Below are 17,186 nucleotides of genomic sequence, written 5' to 3'. Positions count from 1 at the left end.
ATATCAAAAAGTATACTTATGAATAATATTCACTTTGCATATCTTTGTTCCAAATGCCCAAGGTATACTACTGAGAATGCTAGGTATTTGAGTACATTGAGGTTGTGAACTAATGTTGTCACCATAACTCGTAATTTGCACCGAAGTGCCACATAATTATCCTAAATGACTACATAGGTTTGCATCGAAGCGCCATATAGGTTTGCACCAAAGTGCCACATATTTGTCCCGAAGGATCATATAAAACCCTCGACTCTTGGCATGCCAACTATACCTCTAATACTCATACACATACTTTGGGCTATTAATCACATAATTATGTTCAATCATTATTTGATGTGTTTCTTATTCATATAGTTACTCTCACATAGAATCTTTTCACATTCACTTGTTCAAAGTACACATTTCCATAATCATATAATCTTATAACATAGCTTGTATAATATCAATTAAATAAAACATTGCAATATAACAATAAAGAAATTATAAAGTTTTTGTTCGAAAACATTGAGGTTGGCTTATTGTAAGCCTTCCTCAATTCCCGAGAAGTTACACTCATCTTTGCCTCACTGAAGTCTAATCCAAATCCTTAACCTTTTCGAATCGATACTTAATATGTCGAGCTGACCGGAAGTTGATTACGTTCAATCACTACAAAATAATCTAAAATCAATATCGTTCTTCGAATCATTTATATCCAATCAGAATAGCTTGTGATGCAAGAAACTCTTACTTTCCATTTCATGCCTAGAAGTATCGATACCATCTATACAATACCGATATTACCCTTCATGTGTATCGATACCTCCACAAGGTACCGATACTGATTTGGCATTCTGTAATCGTATCTTAAAAATGGTATCGATACCATCCCCTAGTATCGATACTACCCTTACAATATCGATACACTCTTCAACTGGTATCGATACTACCCTAAAGAAATACATAGATTATCCCTTGAAGTATCGGTACAGTTCTAATGGTACTGATACTTGAAGCCCATAATGGCCATTTTCACTTCGAAATTCACCCAAAAATCTTCCTAAATCTTATTTTCATCACATCATAAGCCTTAAACTCATCCTTAAACTTCCAACCCAACTTGTCATCAATTACTAATCTTAAACATACCAAATTCCACCCAAAACCTTACCTCTAAAAATTATACCATGTTTTCAACCAATCGCTTAATCAATTCTAAGACTCCTAACCATTTCATTAGCTCATTGACAAGTCAAATATCTTATTAAAACATCAAAAACTTCTCAATATCAAAATTTAATTTCAAAACCCATTTTACAAATCCTTTTCTAATTTACTCATTTTATTGTTTTAATCCTATATAAGCTTTCCTTAAGCTTATATAACACCCAAACTTTCATTACCAAACCAAATTTAAAGAAAATCACAAATTCCATACTCTTACCTTGAGGAATGGAGCTCACGTAGAAGAAAAGATAAGAAATGGTTCTAACTTCTCTTTGATTTTCTTCCAAAACCCACGTGTCTATCTCCTTTAAAAAGGAAGATAAAATCCTTCTTGGAAAAGACCATATTACCCTCTCCACTAAACCAAAATTCCATCAAGCCCTACACATAAATTCCACTATAAATCCTTGAATTTATTGAATTATTCTAATTCAACCATTGAGTTTAAAATTCTTACATTTTGGTCACTAACCCGTTGATTGGATGTTATATAGAAAATTTTAAGTATTATAAGTATATATCTTCGTTCGGGCTTGCTCAAAACCCAAATCATTAATCTACAACCTAAAATAGAGACATATATGCCATTAATTTCATACTAAAACCTAAACTCGGATTAGATATATACATGGATCAACCCGAATCTATAGAAAACTTACTTGATTTCTCTCTCTCCCAAATATTATCGACTTCATATTCAATAACCACCTACCATCACTTTATCCGATAACTCTAATCCCACTAACCAATAACAAACCCTATAAAAGTCCTTATTTTTTACCTATAAATAGGGATGACAAATAACCAAAATCAACATTCTGACTCGACTCGACTTGATAGGTTGGATTATTTTAAAAAATATACGGGTTCAAGTCGAGTCGAGTCGGATTTATATTCTAAAAATTCAGATCAGATCGGAGTTGAGTGGAAGATATATATTTTTCCAGTCGAATCAAGTCAGATGAAAGATATATAATTTTTACATCGGATTGAATTGACCAAAAGCCCGACCTGTTGCCATCCCTACCGACAAATGGGGAAAGCTAAAAGTATTTTCCCTAATATTTAGGTTTTGGTTTCATTTTTAACAGAAAAGTGACTTTTTCTGTGACTGATTGTAACAAACATTCGTTGTGGGGATAAATGAAGGAAATTTCAAAATGCTGGCTGTGAGGTTTGAACTCACGCGCATTAAAATGCGGTAGATCTTAAGTCTGCCAACTTAAACACTCGGGCAAACCAGCTTATCTATTAAACATAATTTACAGAGTTTAAATAATCTTATCTTTTTGTTAAATATAAATTATAGAGCAGACAGAGATAATATTCATCGTATCCGTATTCAGCTTAATCTTCTTAATGAGCAGTGAGATTTTGGGAATAGACGAGTGAAGTCATTACAAGAGACACCGACCATTTGCCACTTAGAGATTCAAGTATCGGTTATGGAGATTTGAATGGAAACATGAAATCATAACTCAAGCTTTGGAACCATACCAATTTAGTTATTGGGGTAGTTTTGTGTTGTAACCTAATTTAAGGTTAATTTAAGACAATTTTAATCTAAAATGTTATCCTATCCAGTTTAAAAGTTACACTCTTCAAAAAAAAAAAAACGGTTAATTTAAGACAGCTTTGGAACCATTGGTGGTGGGAGGGTTTTCAACCGAAAAAGATACACTTCGTAATAATTTCGGTTACAACCCGAAAATGTTATGAAAAATGATCCATTCACTTGAATCACATATTTATAGTAAGTGTAGAGATAAAAGTTAATGATTTTATAACATTTTAAATATGGTAACATTTTAACATCCCAAAGTTCATATAAATACTAATTAATGACATGCGATTGTAGATTAAATGATTAAAAAACACCACAAATATATCGAATGATTAACAAATGTAAATTATCTTTAAAAATAGCATGCAATGCCTTTAATGTCCTTCAAAGGATAATTAATTCTTAGGTGTGGGAATAAATATTGAATTCATCAGAATTCAAGCATGCATGATGCATTTCTATGCATTAATGAAAACCAACACGATCAAAATCGGTGGAATGTACCGAATCGAAGGTACGGATTGAAAATTTTATTATCAAGGAAGTCAAAGACTCGATTGCCTAGGAGCTGTCCATGAAAACATAATGTTTAAAAGTAGTTGCTTTTATAGAAATTCTTGAGGAAATCGGACGTGCCTTCGTCTTTGGTGTCCAAATCCTGAGCAAGCCCTTGACGGCCCAACACATACTGCCCGATAATGTGGTGCCGTTGTTTTGCATGTTCGACGATGTTGTTCAGCTCTTCCATACCCTTAAACAGCAGCAAATCAATTACCTGCAGATTTCTCGCTATCAAGACAATTGAAAACGGTGTTTCCAAAATCAGTCAGCCAAATATTTGCAGTGTAAAGATTCAAGAATCCTTTCCGTATTTCCAGTGCCTACTCAGACTCGTTCGTAAGCAGAAAATAATTAAAACCATACACCAATGTATCGAATAAACAAACACATATTGCGATTGAATTATTATCAGGAACGAAGCAGCTCTGCCAAATGACTACAGTTTGATATCAACTACCAACAAGAAGGCAGCAAAAGAGAGAATGAATAGAGTATTGTAAAGAGTGTTTCTGGAAAAACCAAATACACGCCAATGAGGCTATCTTCTATAATCAATTTGGTAAGGCACTACCTCCTATAAGTTGCAGTTCCTAATGTGTGCTGAAGCCAATAATGATAACATTCAGTAGCTAATGAGATATTTAACAATTCATTTTCAGAGTAAAGTAACACTTCTGGGCAAACATCAGTTAGAATTGCTGCACACAAGATTAATACAACTAAAACATATGTTGAAGATTTGAACATGCAAATAAAAGAAGGGAACTTTCCTATAGGACACATAGAATCCAACAATTCATTTTTCTAAAGTGCTCGTGTCCGATACCATATTCAACACATATTAGGGCAAGGGTATGGAGACATGAAAAAATTTAAAAAATGTATAACTCTATTAGCATCAACTATGTCATCAGTTTTCTCCAGAGAAAACCTGAAATACACTGGTAGCAAGATCAATTGATCAATTTCCAAATAGAGAACCCCAGGATAATCTTTAAACGTCATCCCAATGTAAAAAACAGTAATTTATTTGAAGCAAAAATTACATATGATCAATACACATGATCATTTGATCTGCAGAATAATCTACCTTTCACCATCAACAGCCACGGTATCATCTGGCTAAAGTAAAAGAATTCTTTAAGATTAAAAATCAAGAGGCTACAAACTTAACTTTTGCCGGACTCGGGTGTAAGTTTCGGACATGGGTATGTATCGGACACAGGAATGGTTACATTTTTCTAAGTTTTTCCAAATATTTGAAGGATATTCGGAGGCCATATCTCCCATACCAAACATCGGATACGGATACTTCATGAGAATGAAGTTTGAGCAAACAAAGACTTTTTTTATACCATTCAAACGACATTTTTTTTGATACCATTCAAACGACATCAAACTCAAAACAACTTATGGGAAGATTACATCAATTAGCATTCAGAAAATTAAGCTGTTTCATTTAAAGAAAAATAGCCGCAAACAGCTCATGCAAGAGTAAATCATAAGATGAACAAAATCCCAGAGAAATCATTGACGGAGCACACGTAGATCGAAACAGGAAATACAGAAACCATTATTCACAGAGCTATAGATATTCCAGATTAATCCAAACAAATGTTTCAACACAATCCATTAGCCCTTTACCGAAGAAATCTTCACACTCTACTCTTTACAATGGAGCAAAAAATGAAAAAAAAAATTGATTCTACAGCATAATTTAGCATTCCCATTAAATATGAAGATATATCAAAATCAAAACATACATATCCAATTCAATTAAAAATAGAAATATCCCAACTTTTCCCCTCACAATCCCACATCATCTAAGCTAATCCTAAATTCAGTTTTCAATAGGATAATCACCAATCCTGGATTATCTTAATTTTTCATTATTTTCTTTTCTCTTTATTCAAATTGCTATAAATCTAAAAAATTATAGATATCCATACTTCAAATTTTTTTAATTTTTCCACAACACTCAAAAATGAAAAAGAAAATACAAAATTCCCCAAAAAAAATAACAGATCAAAAATAAATAAATAAAAGGATCTAAAATGGGGAGACTGGGAAGCGAACCTTGGGATTAGTAACATGGGTGTTCTTACGGATCTCAGAGGCGATGATGGAACGAAGCTGAGATTTGGTGACGACGTCGTCTAGGTTATAGATATCCATAATAGTGGGGATCGATCGACAAGCTTTTCTGAAGAAATCGAAGACTCGGCCCCTTGCTTCTTCCAAACTCGCTGAGTTCAGTGGTACTTTCACACTCCTCAACGTGAACGCCATTTAGGTAATCTGAGTTCGAGCTCGAGTTCGTTCAGTAACTCTGAGTCAGGGTGAGAGGGATGACGGGAAGGAAATGAACTTTTGCACCTATAATCAATGTGAAGCCTTGGAGTCTTAAAACGCTGTCGTTTGTTACAGCAGATCGAACATTGATGGACTGCGGTTTTCGAGTTGGGCTTGAGTCAAGATTTTCGGTTCAAACTCTAAACCCGGTCCAGATCCAACTCAAATTTATATTACATAAATAGTTTATAAATTTATTTATTTTAATTTAGTATATATTTATAGCAAAAAATTACGTATTAGATTTCGATAAATTTTATTTTATTCACGGTTTTCCTTATTTTTTTCCTTTCTCTTTTTTTTTCCTCTGAGTTGAGTCTACTTACTTATATTCTGATTAGCACGTCATCCACCATTTCAGTTTCGCAAGTTATTGTTAACACTAGTCAATGAATCCAAAAATTTTCATTAAACTCGTTTCTTCCCCATAAATGTATGTCTATTTAATCGAAAACGGCCAAAATATTTGAATTTAACATTATTTCACTGTGAATCCATTGAGTGATTTCAGTGTAAAAGAGAATGTTATTATCCCTAAGAGACTCAGATTCAAGCAGATGTATGTGTAAAATTGTATTGTCAATAAATTAAGTAAAATTTTAAACAAATATTATCTTATAATCATCTTTAATACTATTTTGATATCATTACGCTAAGTGCTATGCTTATTTTTTCTCTCTAGATTTCAAGTTTTTCTCGAGATTTTTTTTTATTGTTTGCCTTATTCTTTGAGTTGATGTTTTTAGGTTTATGGGTCTTGGAGTATTTTTCAATATATTTTATGTTTCTCTCATTTATTTCTTATTGCGAAGGATTTGATAGAATCAAATTATAGTTAATATAAAAATAATCAGGATCTGATCATGTCAAATCATCAAGAATAACATACTAGATGCATAAGTATATCCGAATTAATTGATAGGTTGAATCCTTGAGTCATTCTTTGATTACAATCTTCTAATAAAATGGGTTTTCTCTTATCACAAAGTTGACCTATTGGGACCACTATCTCTTTATATAAACTAAATATTATGTTAGTCTTTTAGGTATTTATAATTTTATCTATCACAAATTATAAATACAACTTATGATATATACTCTTTAAGACTTATGACACGTGCAATATAATTGATCACTTAATTTTGTATCATAATTTATGATAGCATTGTACAATGTACATTATATATATATTTAACCGTTGTATGAGTGAAAATAGATAACTAGGATTGACTCCTAATTTTTTCCCAGTTTTTTTCTTATTTTCTACTGCTAACCTCATACATATATTTTTATTCATCCGGTCCTAAATTTATGTAAAATAATTTTTTTTTTACATTTTTGTAACTAATCCTTTTTCGGAATAAATGAGTGAAGCTATTCCCGGCCATCTTGTCGTTGGCAAGACAATAGAAGTAATTTCATCTGGGATGTTGGCTGGTTCTTTGCAATTCATAGAAATGCTTTGCCTTTTGGTTCATCTGGGATGTTGGCTACCCATAGGGTGAGGCTGGGTGAGGGTTAAGATCAGGACTGACCGTTCAATCGAGTTGAGTAATTTTTTTTAGTTATTTGAGTTGATGACTTTTATTTTATAATCGAAACTTTATTCGAAATTATTTCGAGTCGAGTCGAATTGTTCGAGTTTATGTTTAAATTTAATTCTAAATATTTATATATTATGATACCACTTGATTTAAAAGGTTTCTATAATCATATACAATACATATGTATCTCTTTATATTTTTTTATATGTGATATACATATATTATATATAATTTACGAACTCAATTCAAAATTGAAAATCAATCATTTAATTACTAAAAATTTTGAGTTATCCAGGTTTTATTTTATAATACAACTTGAATTTGATTTTTTCGAGTAAAATAAAAAAAACAAATTTTTAAATTGAGTCGAATTTTGTTTACTCTAGTTGGGGTTTGTGACAATGAGGATTTGAGGCTTGTGATAATGAGTATTTCCATCAATATTTTTTAATTAAATTAAATTAAATCTGGATCATATTAATAGAATACATAAGTATTAAGACTCAAATGTGTAATTATTCTAATTTTGTTAATTGCTACATTATCCTTTTCGTTAAATTTTAACAACAGATAATTTGATATATCATTTAAATAGTTAGTGATATAATTAACAAAATTAAAAGATCAGTGGTCAAAATAAAAAGTACTCCCGTGTCCATAAAATGTCTAATATTGACTTTTTTCTAGTCAATTTTTTAAATTTTGACTAGTTATTATTTAAAATTTATACTTGCTAAAAATATATAAAAATACATCTTAAAAACGTCTAATCAAATAGTTTTTAAATATGTATTTTATAAAATTTAATTAAATAGTTTTTAAATATGTATTTTATAAAATTTAATTATTTAGAATATATAAAATAATTATGGTCAAAGTTTAAAAAATTTTAAATTTTAAATCAATAAGTGACATTTTTTATAGGACGGAGGGAGTACTAATTAAGAGGTTATATGTATAGCTTACTTTTAAATTTATTTTTTTTAAATTACGTGTCACGTAATATTATTAAAACAATCCAAATCATAGTAAAATATTAATAAGATAAAATCACTTCATCCTACCTTTAATGATTTAACATGGAATAATCAAAATAGAAGCAACTCAAAAATTAAGTAATTAAACTGAAAATCTTTAAACTTTAGTGACCAAAATAAAAGTAAGAATAAATATGAATGGTAAAATCTATAATTTACCCATTCAAATATTATTAGGTTGTTACACGATCCCAAACCATACAAATCACAGTTAAACGAAACTCCAACACCCTTAACGCATAATGCAAACATTGTCAACATCTTGATAATCAAGAACCATGACCTTAAGAGTAAACAGATTCTAAAATGTTTACAGCAATCTCATTCGTGGTTGGCTTTCAGCAGATGCGTTAAACGAATATCGAGTTTTACATTTCGCCACACTCGGCAATAATGCATGGTAGTTTCGGCCTGTTGTTTGGTCCCGTAGCCACATTCTCGATCTTCCGAACCACAAGAAGACTATCTCCGAGCACCCTCTACATGATCACAGACGAAATATTCTTCATCATTTCGAGAATATTATTCATCTTCAAAAGTTACGAAAATACAGATGCATTCTGCAATAAAAGACTAGAGAACATACCCCGAATACAACATGCTTATTATCAAGCCACTCGCATTTCGCACACGTTAAAAAGAACTGCATCCAATAAACAGCGGAATCAATATACAAAAGGCTTTGTAACAGTAAACAAGATGATTTACCAAGATTTTTTTAAAATAGTTATCCTAAAAAAAATAGACATGCTCAAAGATTTTGTGACAGCAATATTTCTCCATCGAATCCTGCATTCACCTAGCTGGAATACATAACGTTCTACAATCTAGCCTTTAATGGAGGAGGCACTTGATCATTACTCATTTTGTGTGCAAGAATGCGTTTTTTTCTTACATGCATCGGATTGCATACGTGCGTGTGCGTGTTTTTGTGCATATACAAGTGAGAAAGAGAAATCGAGTAAGTTACCTGACAACCATTGGTGTTTGGTCCACTGTTTGCCTGCAACGTAAAAGGCAAAAAAAAAAAAAAACCATATACATCTTCAGTAAAATTTCACTGAACTTTTTTCATATCCTATTACCTCTACTAGTCTTTGTATATCTCTATGTCCCTTCCGGGAAAAACTATGTTATTCGGGCTCAACCGTGAGTGTAAAACATGCGTATGTTCAATTTTTTTTAAGTTTTTCCAAGTACTTGGAAGATCGTATCACTATAGTCATGCCCAAATATGCATAGAACATGAGTGTCAGACACGGGTACTTCAAGAAAAAAGAAGTTTTCGAGTAATGACACTTTCAAAATTAGATAAAGATACTATATATAACATATTGTCACTCAAGATTACATAAGCAGTAGCATACCATTGATAGCAGGCCAGGACCAGTGTGTTTGGCAATGAAATTCTCATCTTCAAACTTATGACCGTAAATGGAAGTGCATCCGCTACCATCACCCTGCAAGGAGAGATTTTAATGTAACTATTATACATCGGATCGGACCAAATCAATCACAAATAACTCTATTATTTAAAAACCCGTATTTTGTTGCGCCTAGTTTAAATTTAACAAATCAAAACAACCATCTAAGTTACTGAAATATATTTCCTTTGGCAAACGCCGCCCTCCATTTTGAGGCAAAAACTATCCTTAATATGAATATTGACTCATACATTCAAGCTAGGGGCACTCAATGAAGAACATAACAACAGCAAAACGAGTACTTCAACATCATGCTCAAGATCGATATTCCGAAACAAATGAATAATTCATAGTCTACAAGACACTCTAGAAGCTGATTCTGGGCGGGGATTTAAATAGCGGTCTGCTATCGGAATAGCAGTCATTATATGGTGGTTTTAGTGCCGTCCGAAACCGTTATTGCACAACCGCAATACCAGTAATTATCGCAATAGCACCCATTATGTCCGCAATCACAATAATCGCCACGCAACCAAAAACATGGTGAAAACCGCAATTTAAATCCCAGATTCTGGGTACTCGAGATTAATATGACTTACCAGTAGCAGATTAGATAAGATTATAAATGTAAAATGAAAGCTCATATAATAATAAACTACCAACCTTGAGAAAATCTCCAGCTTGAATCATAAAATCTTTAATAACCCTATGAAATTGGCAACCCTTGTAACCAACAGGCAACCCTGCTTTCCTGATATTCAATCCAAATAATAAAAGGGGTAAGTAGCAATTACTCATGAAGATTCAGATAATTCAAGTTTTAAAAAGAAAAGAGAAGAAAAACCTGTATTCACCGGTGCATAGCTGCCTGCAAATGGGGGGGGGGGGGAAATTCAAAGGTTAAACAGGAAATAAAATAATCAGTAGAAAAAGGACAAGAAAAAGAAGCAGAAATACCTGAAATTTTCGGCGGTTTTAGGGGCAATATCAGCGAAGAGTTCCATTTTGATACGACCGGCGGGGATAGAACCGATGGTTATATCGAAAAACACGATTGGATTTTTGGGATTCGGTGGCCTAACGTGCCACTCCACACTTCCGCCAGACGCCATCACCGCCGCACGCGATGCTCCTTTTTCCTCTCACAACTTGGGTTATAGAAGGTTCTGGTTGCAGCCTTTTGCTACTGGAAGGATTTTTGTTTTGCTTCACGGGTTTCCAACAGTAAAAATCGGAACAAAAACAGCTCTAACCCCTTTGCTTTGAAGGAAGATCGAAGGATGAAAAAAATAATTGGAGGGTAAAATTCTTGTATTCGGCCTTATATTATGTGTAATAACCGATAGCAACAAGAATTAATTCAGAAAATTCTCCAAGAGTTAATACCATGATTCTAGGTATGAAGGACCCACATAGAGTTTAGAGTGGGTAATAAAAATTTAAAAAAATTCGGTCAGTTATTTATTTTATGGCTTAATATCAAAATAAATATTAAAATATACTTCGATTCTTAAATAGGTGTCTAAACTATTTTTTTCACTCATTCAGGTGTCTAACGTTACAAACGTTATCTATTTAGTGTCTCGGTTCGAACGACCGTTAAAAAATCCGTTAAATGACTTGTGTCACAATTTGGTAACTTTGAATTTTTTTTTAAACTTAAAAATATTTTATTTTCAAAAAAGGCCTAATTTTTTTAAAATATCAAAAAACCTCAAACTCCCTAAATCTCTTATTCTAGTCCCTTTAGTTCAACTGCGGTCATTTTTGGCCACCTATCCGCAGGTAACTGGCCACCCATACGTCGTCAACCACCCACTGACCGGTCATAACCCTTATTATCATCTCAAAACTCAAAAATTTTAAATCCATAAACTTCAATCCCTAATCCCTAAAATAAAAAATATACAATCCCTTAAATTCATTTGGTCGATCGTGGTAATTGATTGTTTATCCGACTATGGCAGCCAACCCCTTGGTCATTTGGTCGGCTGTTTATTTGGCCATTTGAATTTTGGTCGTTTGGCCATGAAAATAGAAATAACGAAAGGGGGGAAGGGAGAGCAGGGAAGGGGAGAGAGAGGGGAGCAGAGTTTGAGTTTTTTTTTTAATTTTTAATAATATTTTTATTTTTAAGAAAAATAAAAATTTTAAAAATTAATATTGTGATATGTGTCACTTAACGGGGTTATTCAACGGTCATTACGATCGATGCACCTAAATGGGTAACGTCTGTAACGTTAGATACCTGGATGAGTCAAAGAATAGTTTAGACACCTATTTGGGAATCATGGTATAATTTGAACACTTATTTTGGTATTAAGCTTTATTTTATTGATTGTATCTTCTATAAAAAAATTTTGATTAAGCTAAGGTAATTACAAAGTAATATCTATTCTAAATATTCTCAACCATTTGACAATAAACGTTCAATCATCATGTTACAGTCGTTGGTGCTCTAACCTATGACCTCTAGGAACAATAACGATTCCTTTAACTAGTAATAAAAGTTGGTTCGTGCGTTTCCTTTATAAATTTTACGAGTTCACACTTCTAAAAAAATTCATTATTAAATTAATATATGTGTTAATTCTAAAAATATTTCTATATCTATCCTTGGTATTATCAACCACAGAAGATCAATATATACACTCTTATACACCTCAAGAAAAGAAACTCTTACCCTTTGTATCAACTCCTGCACTATCTACATCATCGACTTCTATTAAATATTTCTCTTGGATACTCTCTACGTAACTTTTTTTTATCTCTTTACCATTAACTTCACCGATTAACGATAATTTGATCACTGACAATAATTTTTCATCTAAAGTACAAGAGAAAATCATTTACAATCATCAAGATATATTTATAATATAATTTGTTTATGCATTAATAATGAAAATTATATTACAGTAATAATATCACGCAATGAATTGGCTCATCCTAATTATTTTATTTGTTTTTAATTTTATATTATACAGCTTAAGTTTTTGCTTTATGTTCCATGTTTTAAGTAATCTTAACTATCCAATTAACCGTCTTTAGAGTTTTAATAAGTTCGTTAGAGGTGATAAACTTCGATAATATTTAACATTACTTACAATGAAGATACAGAAAAAGAGTTAGGATCCACTTATATCTTGAGTAAAATTAAGAGTTTTATACCATATTTTTAGGATCGTTGGATTAAGAGAAATCAAAAATTGATATTAACTCTCTTTTTTTCGAGTGAATATCTTCTCATATCCTACGGTTAACTTCAGCCTTTGAGTTCTATCATCTAATGATCCAAAAAAGATGTAAAATTAAGAGTTTTACACTAAATGTAAACGAATTTCTTCCCATAAAAAATAAGAAATAAATATAATTGATTGTTTCTAGTTTACTTATTTATATTATTGCTTAAAATTAATTATGAAAATAGTATTTTTTTATTATTTATTGAAGTAATACTTATTTTTGTTACGTAAGAAAAAATGCATTCTATCAATCGCATCTTTACTTTATATGACATAACAATCAATAAATAATTATTTAGGGAGGTGTAGAGGGAGAAAATTATTTAGAGATTAATATCAAATTTACAATAATAGAGAAAGAAGTCGTTTTGGGACTAAAGTCTTCATCAATTATCATTGATAGAGTCGATAACAATTTTCAATTATAATTATTTTGTATTATAAAAATCACACTTAAGGAAAATTAAATAACATAGATATAAATAAAATATATTAAACTGTATGATAATATTACACATCAAATTTTGTAAATAATAATATATTTTATATAAAAGTTAAATTTAAAATTATAAATTATAAACTAAAAATAATAAAATCAAATATTTAAAATTATTAATAAAAAATTAAAAATAATTTAAAAATAAAGATTTTACAAAAACGATGAAAAAATATTTAAATATTTTGTGACACCTAAATGTCAAAATATCGCAAGAAATTTATTTTTGAAAAGATATAATTGATCAAACATGTTTTTCACATAAATTGATATATTTATTGATTGTTGTCACATCCCAATTCCGTGGTTAAATTTTTCTTACGTTTATTATAAGGACTAAATTAAAATTTTGGCAAGATTCGGAGAGCAAAATGAAACTTTAACTAAATTCAGACCCAAATCAAAATGTTTTAAAAGCCAAGGAATTATAGCATAATTATACCATTTTCTATTGATGGTTATAAAACCCTCCCAAAATTAGTAAATTTCCATTAAAACCAAATTCTCTCTCTTCGACCTTCCATTTTTGGAAACATAAAACAAGGATACTTAAACGCCGTTTTACTTTCGACCGAAGCTCCATTGTTGACACAACCTTACCATTGAAGTCTATGTGTTGTCCCGAGTCCAACGGTGGTCTCTTTGTTTCTGTCATCGCCAGTGTGAGGAGGGGTGAACGATAACAAGTTTTTGGAAAAAACTAATCGGGCTATCTATCGTTCACAAGTGTAAACTGAGGTCGTAAGTGCCTTAAAATGTTTTTAAATAATTTTTAGATATTTTTTCGACCGCAGATAAGCCCGCACGTGCCCCTACTCGCCATCGCTGCGCGTGGGGAAAGGTCACCGCTTGGTGGGTTTCTAGAAGTGGGTCAAACTGACCCGCTGACCTGACTCGCTAACCCAATCTGACAAAACTGCCTGACTGTTGCATGTCTGCTCGATTCGATCCACCTACCCGAACCGTCTGATCCGACCCGACCTGTATACCCATAGCCCAAATCCAAATCTGATCCACCCCAACTGAACAAGCTTAACTCGAATCGATCGAGTCAAGCCGAGCTGAGCCAAACCGAACCAGTCCAGCTGCTCCGAGTTGAGTTAAGTCGAGCCGTATTAAGCCAAGACGAGTTGCGTCGCACCGTACCGCACCATCAACCGCGCAGCGCCATACCACTGACCGCGTCATTTAACCGTTTACCAGAGTTGACTTTTTTCGAAAACCTTCCTCTTGATCTTTTTTGATGTCCTGAGTCTGTTTTTCCAAATTCTGACCCGAAAGGCCCAAATCAAGCATGTTAATTTGAAAAAGCTTAGTATTTTAGCATTTCTGTTTATTTATTTGGGATTTGATTATGGAATTAATATGAGATCATATTTTCGTGAAGGTACCGTGATTCGTCTGACCAAGGGTCGACCAGATCTAGTACTTCCCGTCTGACAAATCAGCAAGTTACACGTTCTACGAGAGTAACTCGTAGGTTTCTGTAAATTGTTTTATTAAAGTTTATTATTTATCTTATCTTGGGATTTTGAGATAGTTTTTTCGATTCGTAGGGTCTAGTGCTGCCGCCGATCGTGATAGGTAGACATGAGAGTATGCTACCATCCCAGACTTCTCAGATCAGTACAAGTGTGTTTTTTTTGGTGTTATAGTATTGTTTTAAATCATATGTCTAAACTATTTTGAAAATTTAAATATTCTAACTGCATACAATCTATTTTACCGCATACTCTGACTTTCGATATTTGATTTATTGTATATTCTAGCATGATATCTGATTATTGTATTTATGTATATGATTCTGAAAAATGGCATGATTTGATGTTTTATTAATTTAACTTACTGAATTCATGTATATTTACTATCATTGGGGTATGATTGGAGGAAGTATTTCAGGTATAGTCTCTGATTTGTAAGACCTCACCGCAGGCACCTCTACTTTGTGCACAGGCTAAGACCTTACCACTTGCCCTTGTGCATAAGGTCCTTACCGGGCGTACAAGTGGGTGTATAGTTCAGAGGAACCTACACATTCTGGTGTTTAGATGGGGGTAGTGTTCATGTTTTAAAGAACATGTTGTTATAAAATAATTTTACCAAAATATTTTATCTGTATGTTTTATACACCACAATGAGCACACTAGGTTTTTTAGCTTATTCTTTAATTTTTAACTTTTTAAATATTACCCGACAGTAGGCTAGCAGACTTGGCATCATGAGGTTCAACCATTCACCATTTTTGTGCCATTGTATATTCTTTACGTCATCTTTGTTATATTTTAGTGTCACGTGTTTTACTGTCATCTGTGTATATCTGTATACCAATATTTTGTTCTGACTATGCTTCCATATGGACTTCTGGTGATATGTATATATATATATTGTTATGTATTTTCATGTTTTACCATTGTTCGTATTTTATTTATTGAAATGGATTTTAAGTTTGTTTTGAATCTAAAAATGATCTCTGTATACGACATGTGACCGCCTAGATTCGGGTCTACCGTCTAGGTCGGGTCTAGGGGTTATATTTGGTAGTATCAGAGCTTTTGATTTTAAACACACAGACTCTGATGAGTCCATATACCATATTTTTAAAAGATATTTTATGATATTTACAAACACTATGTCACATTGTTTTGCGAGTTTTAAACGGATTTGAGATTTTTTATGCAGTCTAACTCAGGTTTAAATTCTTTCTATATAATCTATTGGATCTGATTCGATGAGTACCCGAGGTCGTAGGATAGGCCGTGGCCATGGTCGCGGGTGAGCGACTCAGTCTTCTGTTTCTTTTGAGGATCCGACGTTAGCCAGTGATCCTTCTACTCTGCATGTCCATCCGTTCACTTCCCGAGATGATCTGGTTACACAGGCGAGAGGCCCTCCCGTTACTAAGGTCAAGTATGTTGAGATGGATCAGAGTGCCATAGACAGAGTTGTTTATCGTATGTTTTAAAGGATAGCTAGAGCTCCTACTAATATTTATGTTATCGATATATTTACATCTCTAGTGGCTTCTAGAGTGGTTCTTTTTTAGGGCATGGCTGGTGGACCTACAATAGATGTTGAGTACTGGTTGAAGGACATCGAGAGGATTATGGGTGAGACGAAGCTGAGGCATGAGCAGAGGTTGAAGGGAGCAATAACTTTGCTTAGGATGGAAGCGATGTGATGGTGTAATTCAGTTTCCAAGAGTATTCTGATGGACCAATTGACTTGGGACCTTTTTAAGGGACATTTTTAGAGTCGCTATATCGAAGAAAGATACTTACAAAAGTGACGCCAGGAGTTTCTGAGCTTGGAGTAGGGTGATATGTCTGTTATGGAAAATGAGATTGAGTTTATTAGTCCGAGTCATTATGCTCCGGGGTTAGTGGACGACGAGGTGGATCAGTGCTTGAGGTTTAAAAATGGACCAAGGTATGATATCAGGGATCGCTTTGCTACCCACCGAGTGAGGGACTTTGATAGCTTGGTAGATATAGCCAAGACTGCAAAGGAGTTGGAGCGAGTGTGTATAGAGCGTAGAATGGACAGAAATCGAGATAGAGATAAAGACTGAGACAAAGATAGGGACTGATTCAAGAGACCTTCTTGTAATGTTTCTGCATATTCCAACAAGAGAGGTAGGGGCGAGTCTTCTCAGAGAGGTGGTAGGAGTTCTAGGAATACAACGTCAACCACTCTGACAGTTCTAATTTCTAGTCAAGGTGGTTTTCTAGACCATCGCCTCTGCCCACTTGTGAGCATT

At 32.9% G+C, this 17,186-nt stretch overlaps 2 protein-coding genes across 2 annotated transcripts; both read right to left on the bottom strand.

Annotated features, from left to right (window-relative positions):
* Positions 1 to 3,244: 3,244 nt before the first annotated feature.
* LOC120129497 (NADH dehydrogenase [ubiquinone] 1 alpha subcomplex subunit 6-like) lies at positions 3,245 to 5,708 on the bottom strand. The gene is made up of 2 exons (XM_039146974.1): positions 5,411 to 5,708; positions 3,245 to 3,548 (listed from the first exon to the last, which is right to left on the bottom strand). Exons 1-2 carry the CDS (start codon positions 5,621 to 5,623, stop codon positions 3,363 to 3,365), a joined length of 399 nt encoding a protein of 132 aa, XP_039002905.1. The 5' UTR covers positions 5,624 to 5,708; the 3' UTR covers positions 3,245 to 3,362.
* A 2,824-nt stretch (positions 5,709 to 8,532) lies between these two features.
* LOC120129496 (peptidyl-prolyl cis-trans isomerase CYP22) lies at positions 8,533 to 10,913 on the bottom strand. The gene is made up of 7 exons (XM_039146973.1): positions 10,649 to 10,913; positions 10,536 to 10,559; positions 10,355 to 10,442; positions 9,635 to 9,727; positions 9,238 to 9,270; positions 8,854 to 8,910; positions 8,533 to 8,746 (listed from the first exon to the last, which is right to left on the bottom strand). Exons 1-7 carry the CDS (start codon positions 10,801 to 10,803, stop codon positions 8,636 to 8,638), a joined length of 561 nt encoding a protein of 186 aa, XP_039002904.1. The 5' UTR covers positions 10,804 to 10,913; the 3' UTR covers positions 8,533 to 8,635.
* Between the last annotated feature and the right edge of the window lie 6,273 nt (positions 10,914 to 17,186).

This window comes from Hibiscus syriacus, unplaced genomic scaffold (genome assembly GCF_006381635.1).
Source record: "Hibiscus syriacus cultivar Baekdansim isolate YM2019G1 unplaced genomic scaffold, ASM638163v2 tig00110500_pilon, whole genome shotgun sequence".
Lineage (NCBI taxonomy): Eukaryota > Viridiplantae > Streptophyta > Magnoliopsida > Malvales > Malvaceae > Hibiscus > Hibiscus syriacus.
This window is presented reverse-complemented; position numbering and strand designations above follow the sequence as displayed.

What these genes read in the sequence shown, in the direction of transcription:
- LOC120129497 (XM_039146974.1), bottom strand. Translation starts at nt 5,623, where the DNA reads ATGGCGTTCACGTTGAGGAGTGTGAAAGTACCACTGAACTCAGCGAGT. An exon ending in CCCATGTTACTAATCCCAAG is followed by an intron (nt 3,549 to 5,410) that starts GTTCGCTTCCCA and finishes AGAAATCTGCAG; the next exon opens with GTAATTGATTTGCTGCTGTT.
- LOC120129496 (XM_039146973.1), bottom strand. Translation starts at nt 10,803, where the DNA reads ATGGCGTCTGGCGGAAGTGTGGAGTGGCACGTTAGGCCACCGAATCCC. An exon ending in AAAACCGCCGAAAATTTCAG is followed by an intron (nt 10,560 to 10,648) that starts GTATTTCTGCTT and finishes CCCCATTTGCAG; the next exon opens with GCAGCTATGCACCGGTGAAT. An exon ending in AAGCTGGAGATTTTCTCAAG is followed by an intron (nt 9,728 to 10,354) that starts GTTGGTAGTTTA and finishes CTCTCCTTGCAG; the next exon opens with GGTGATGGTAGCGGATGCAC.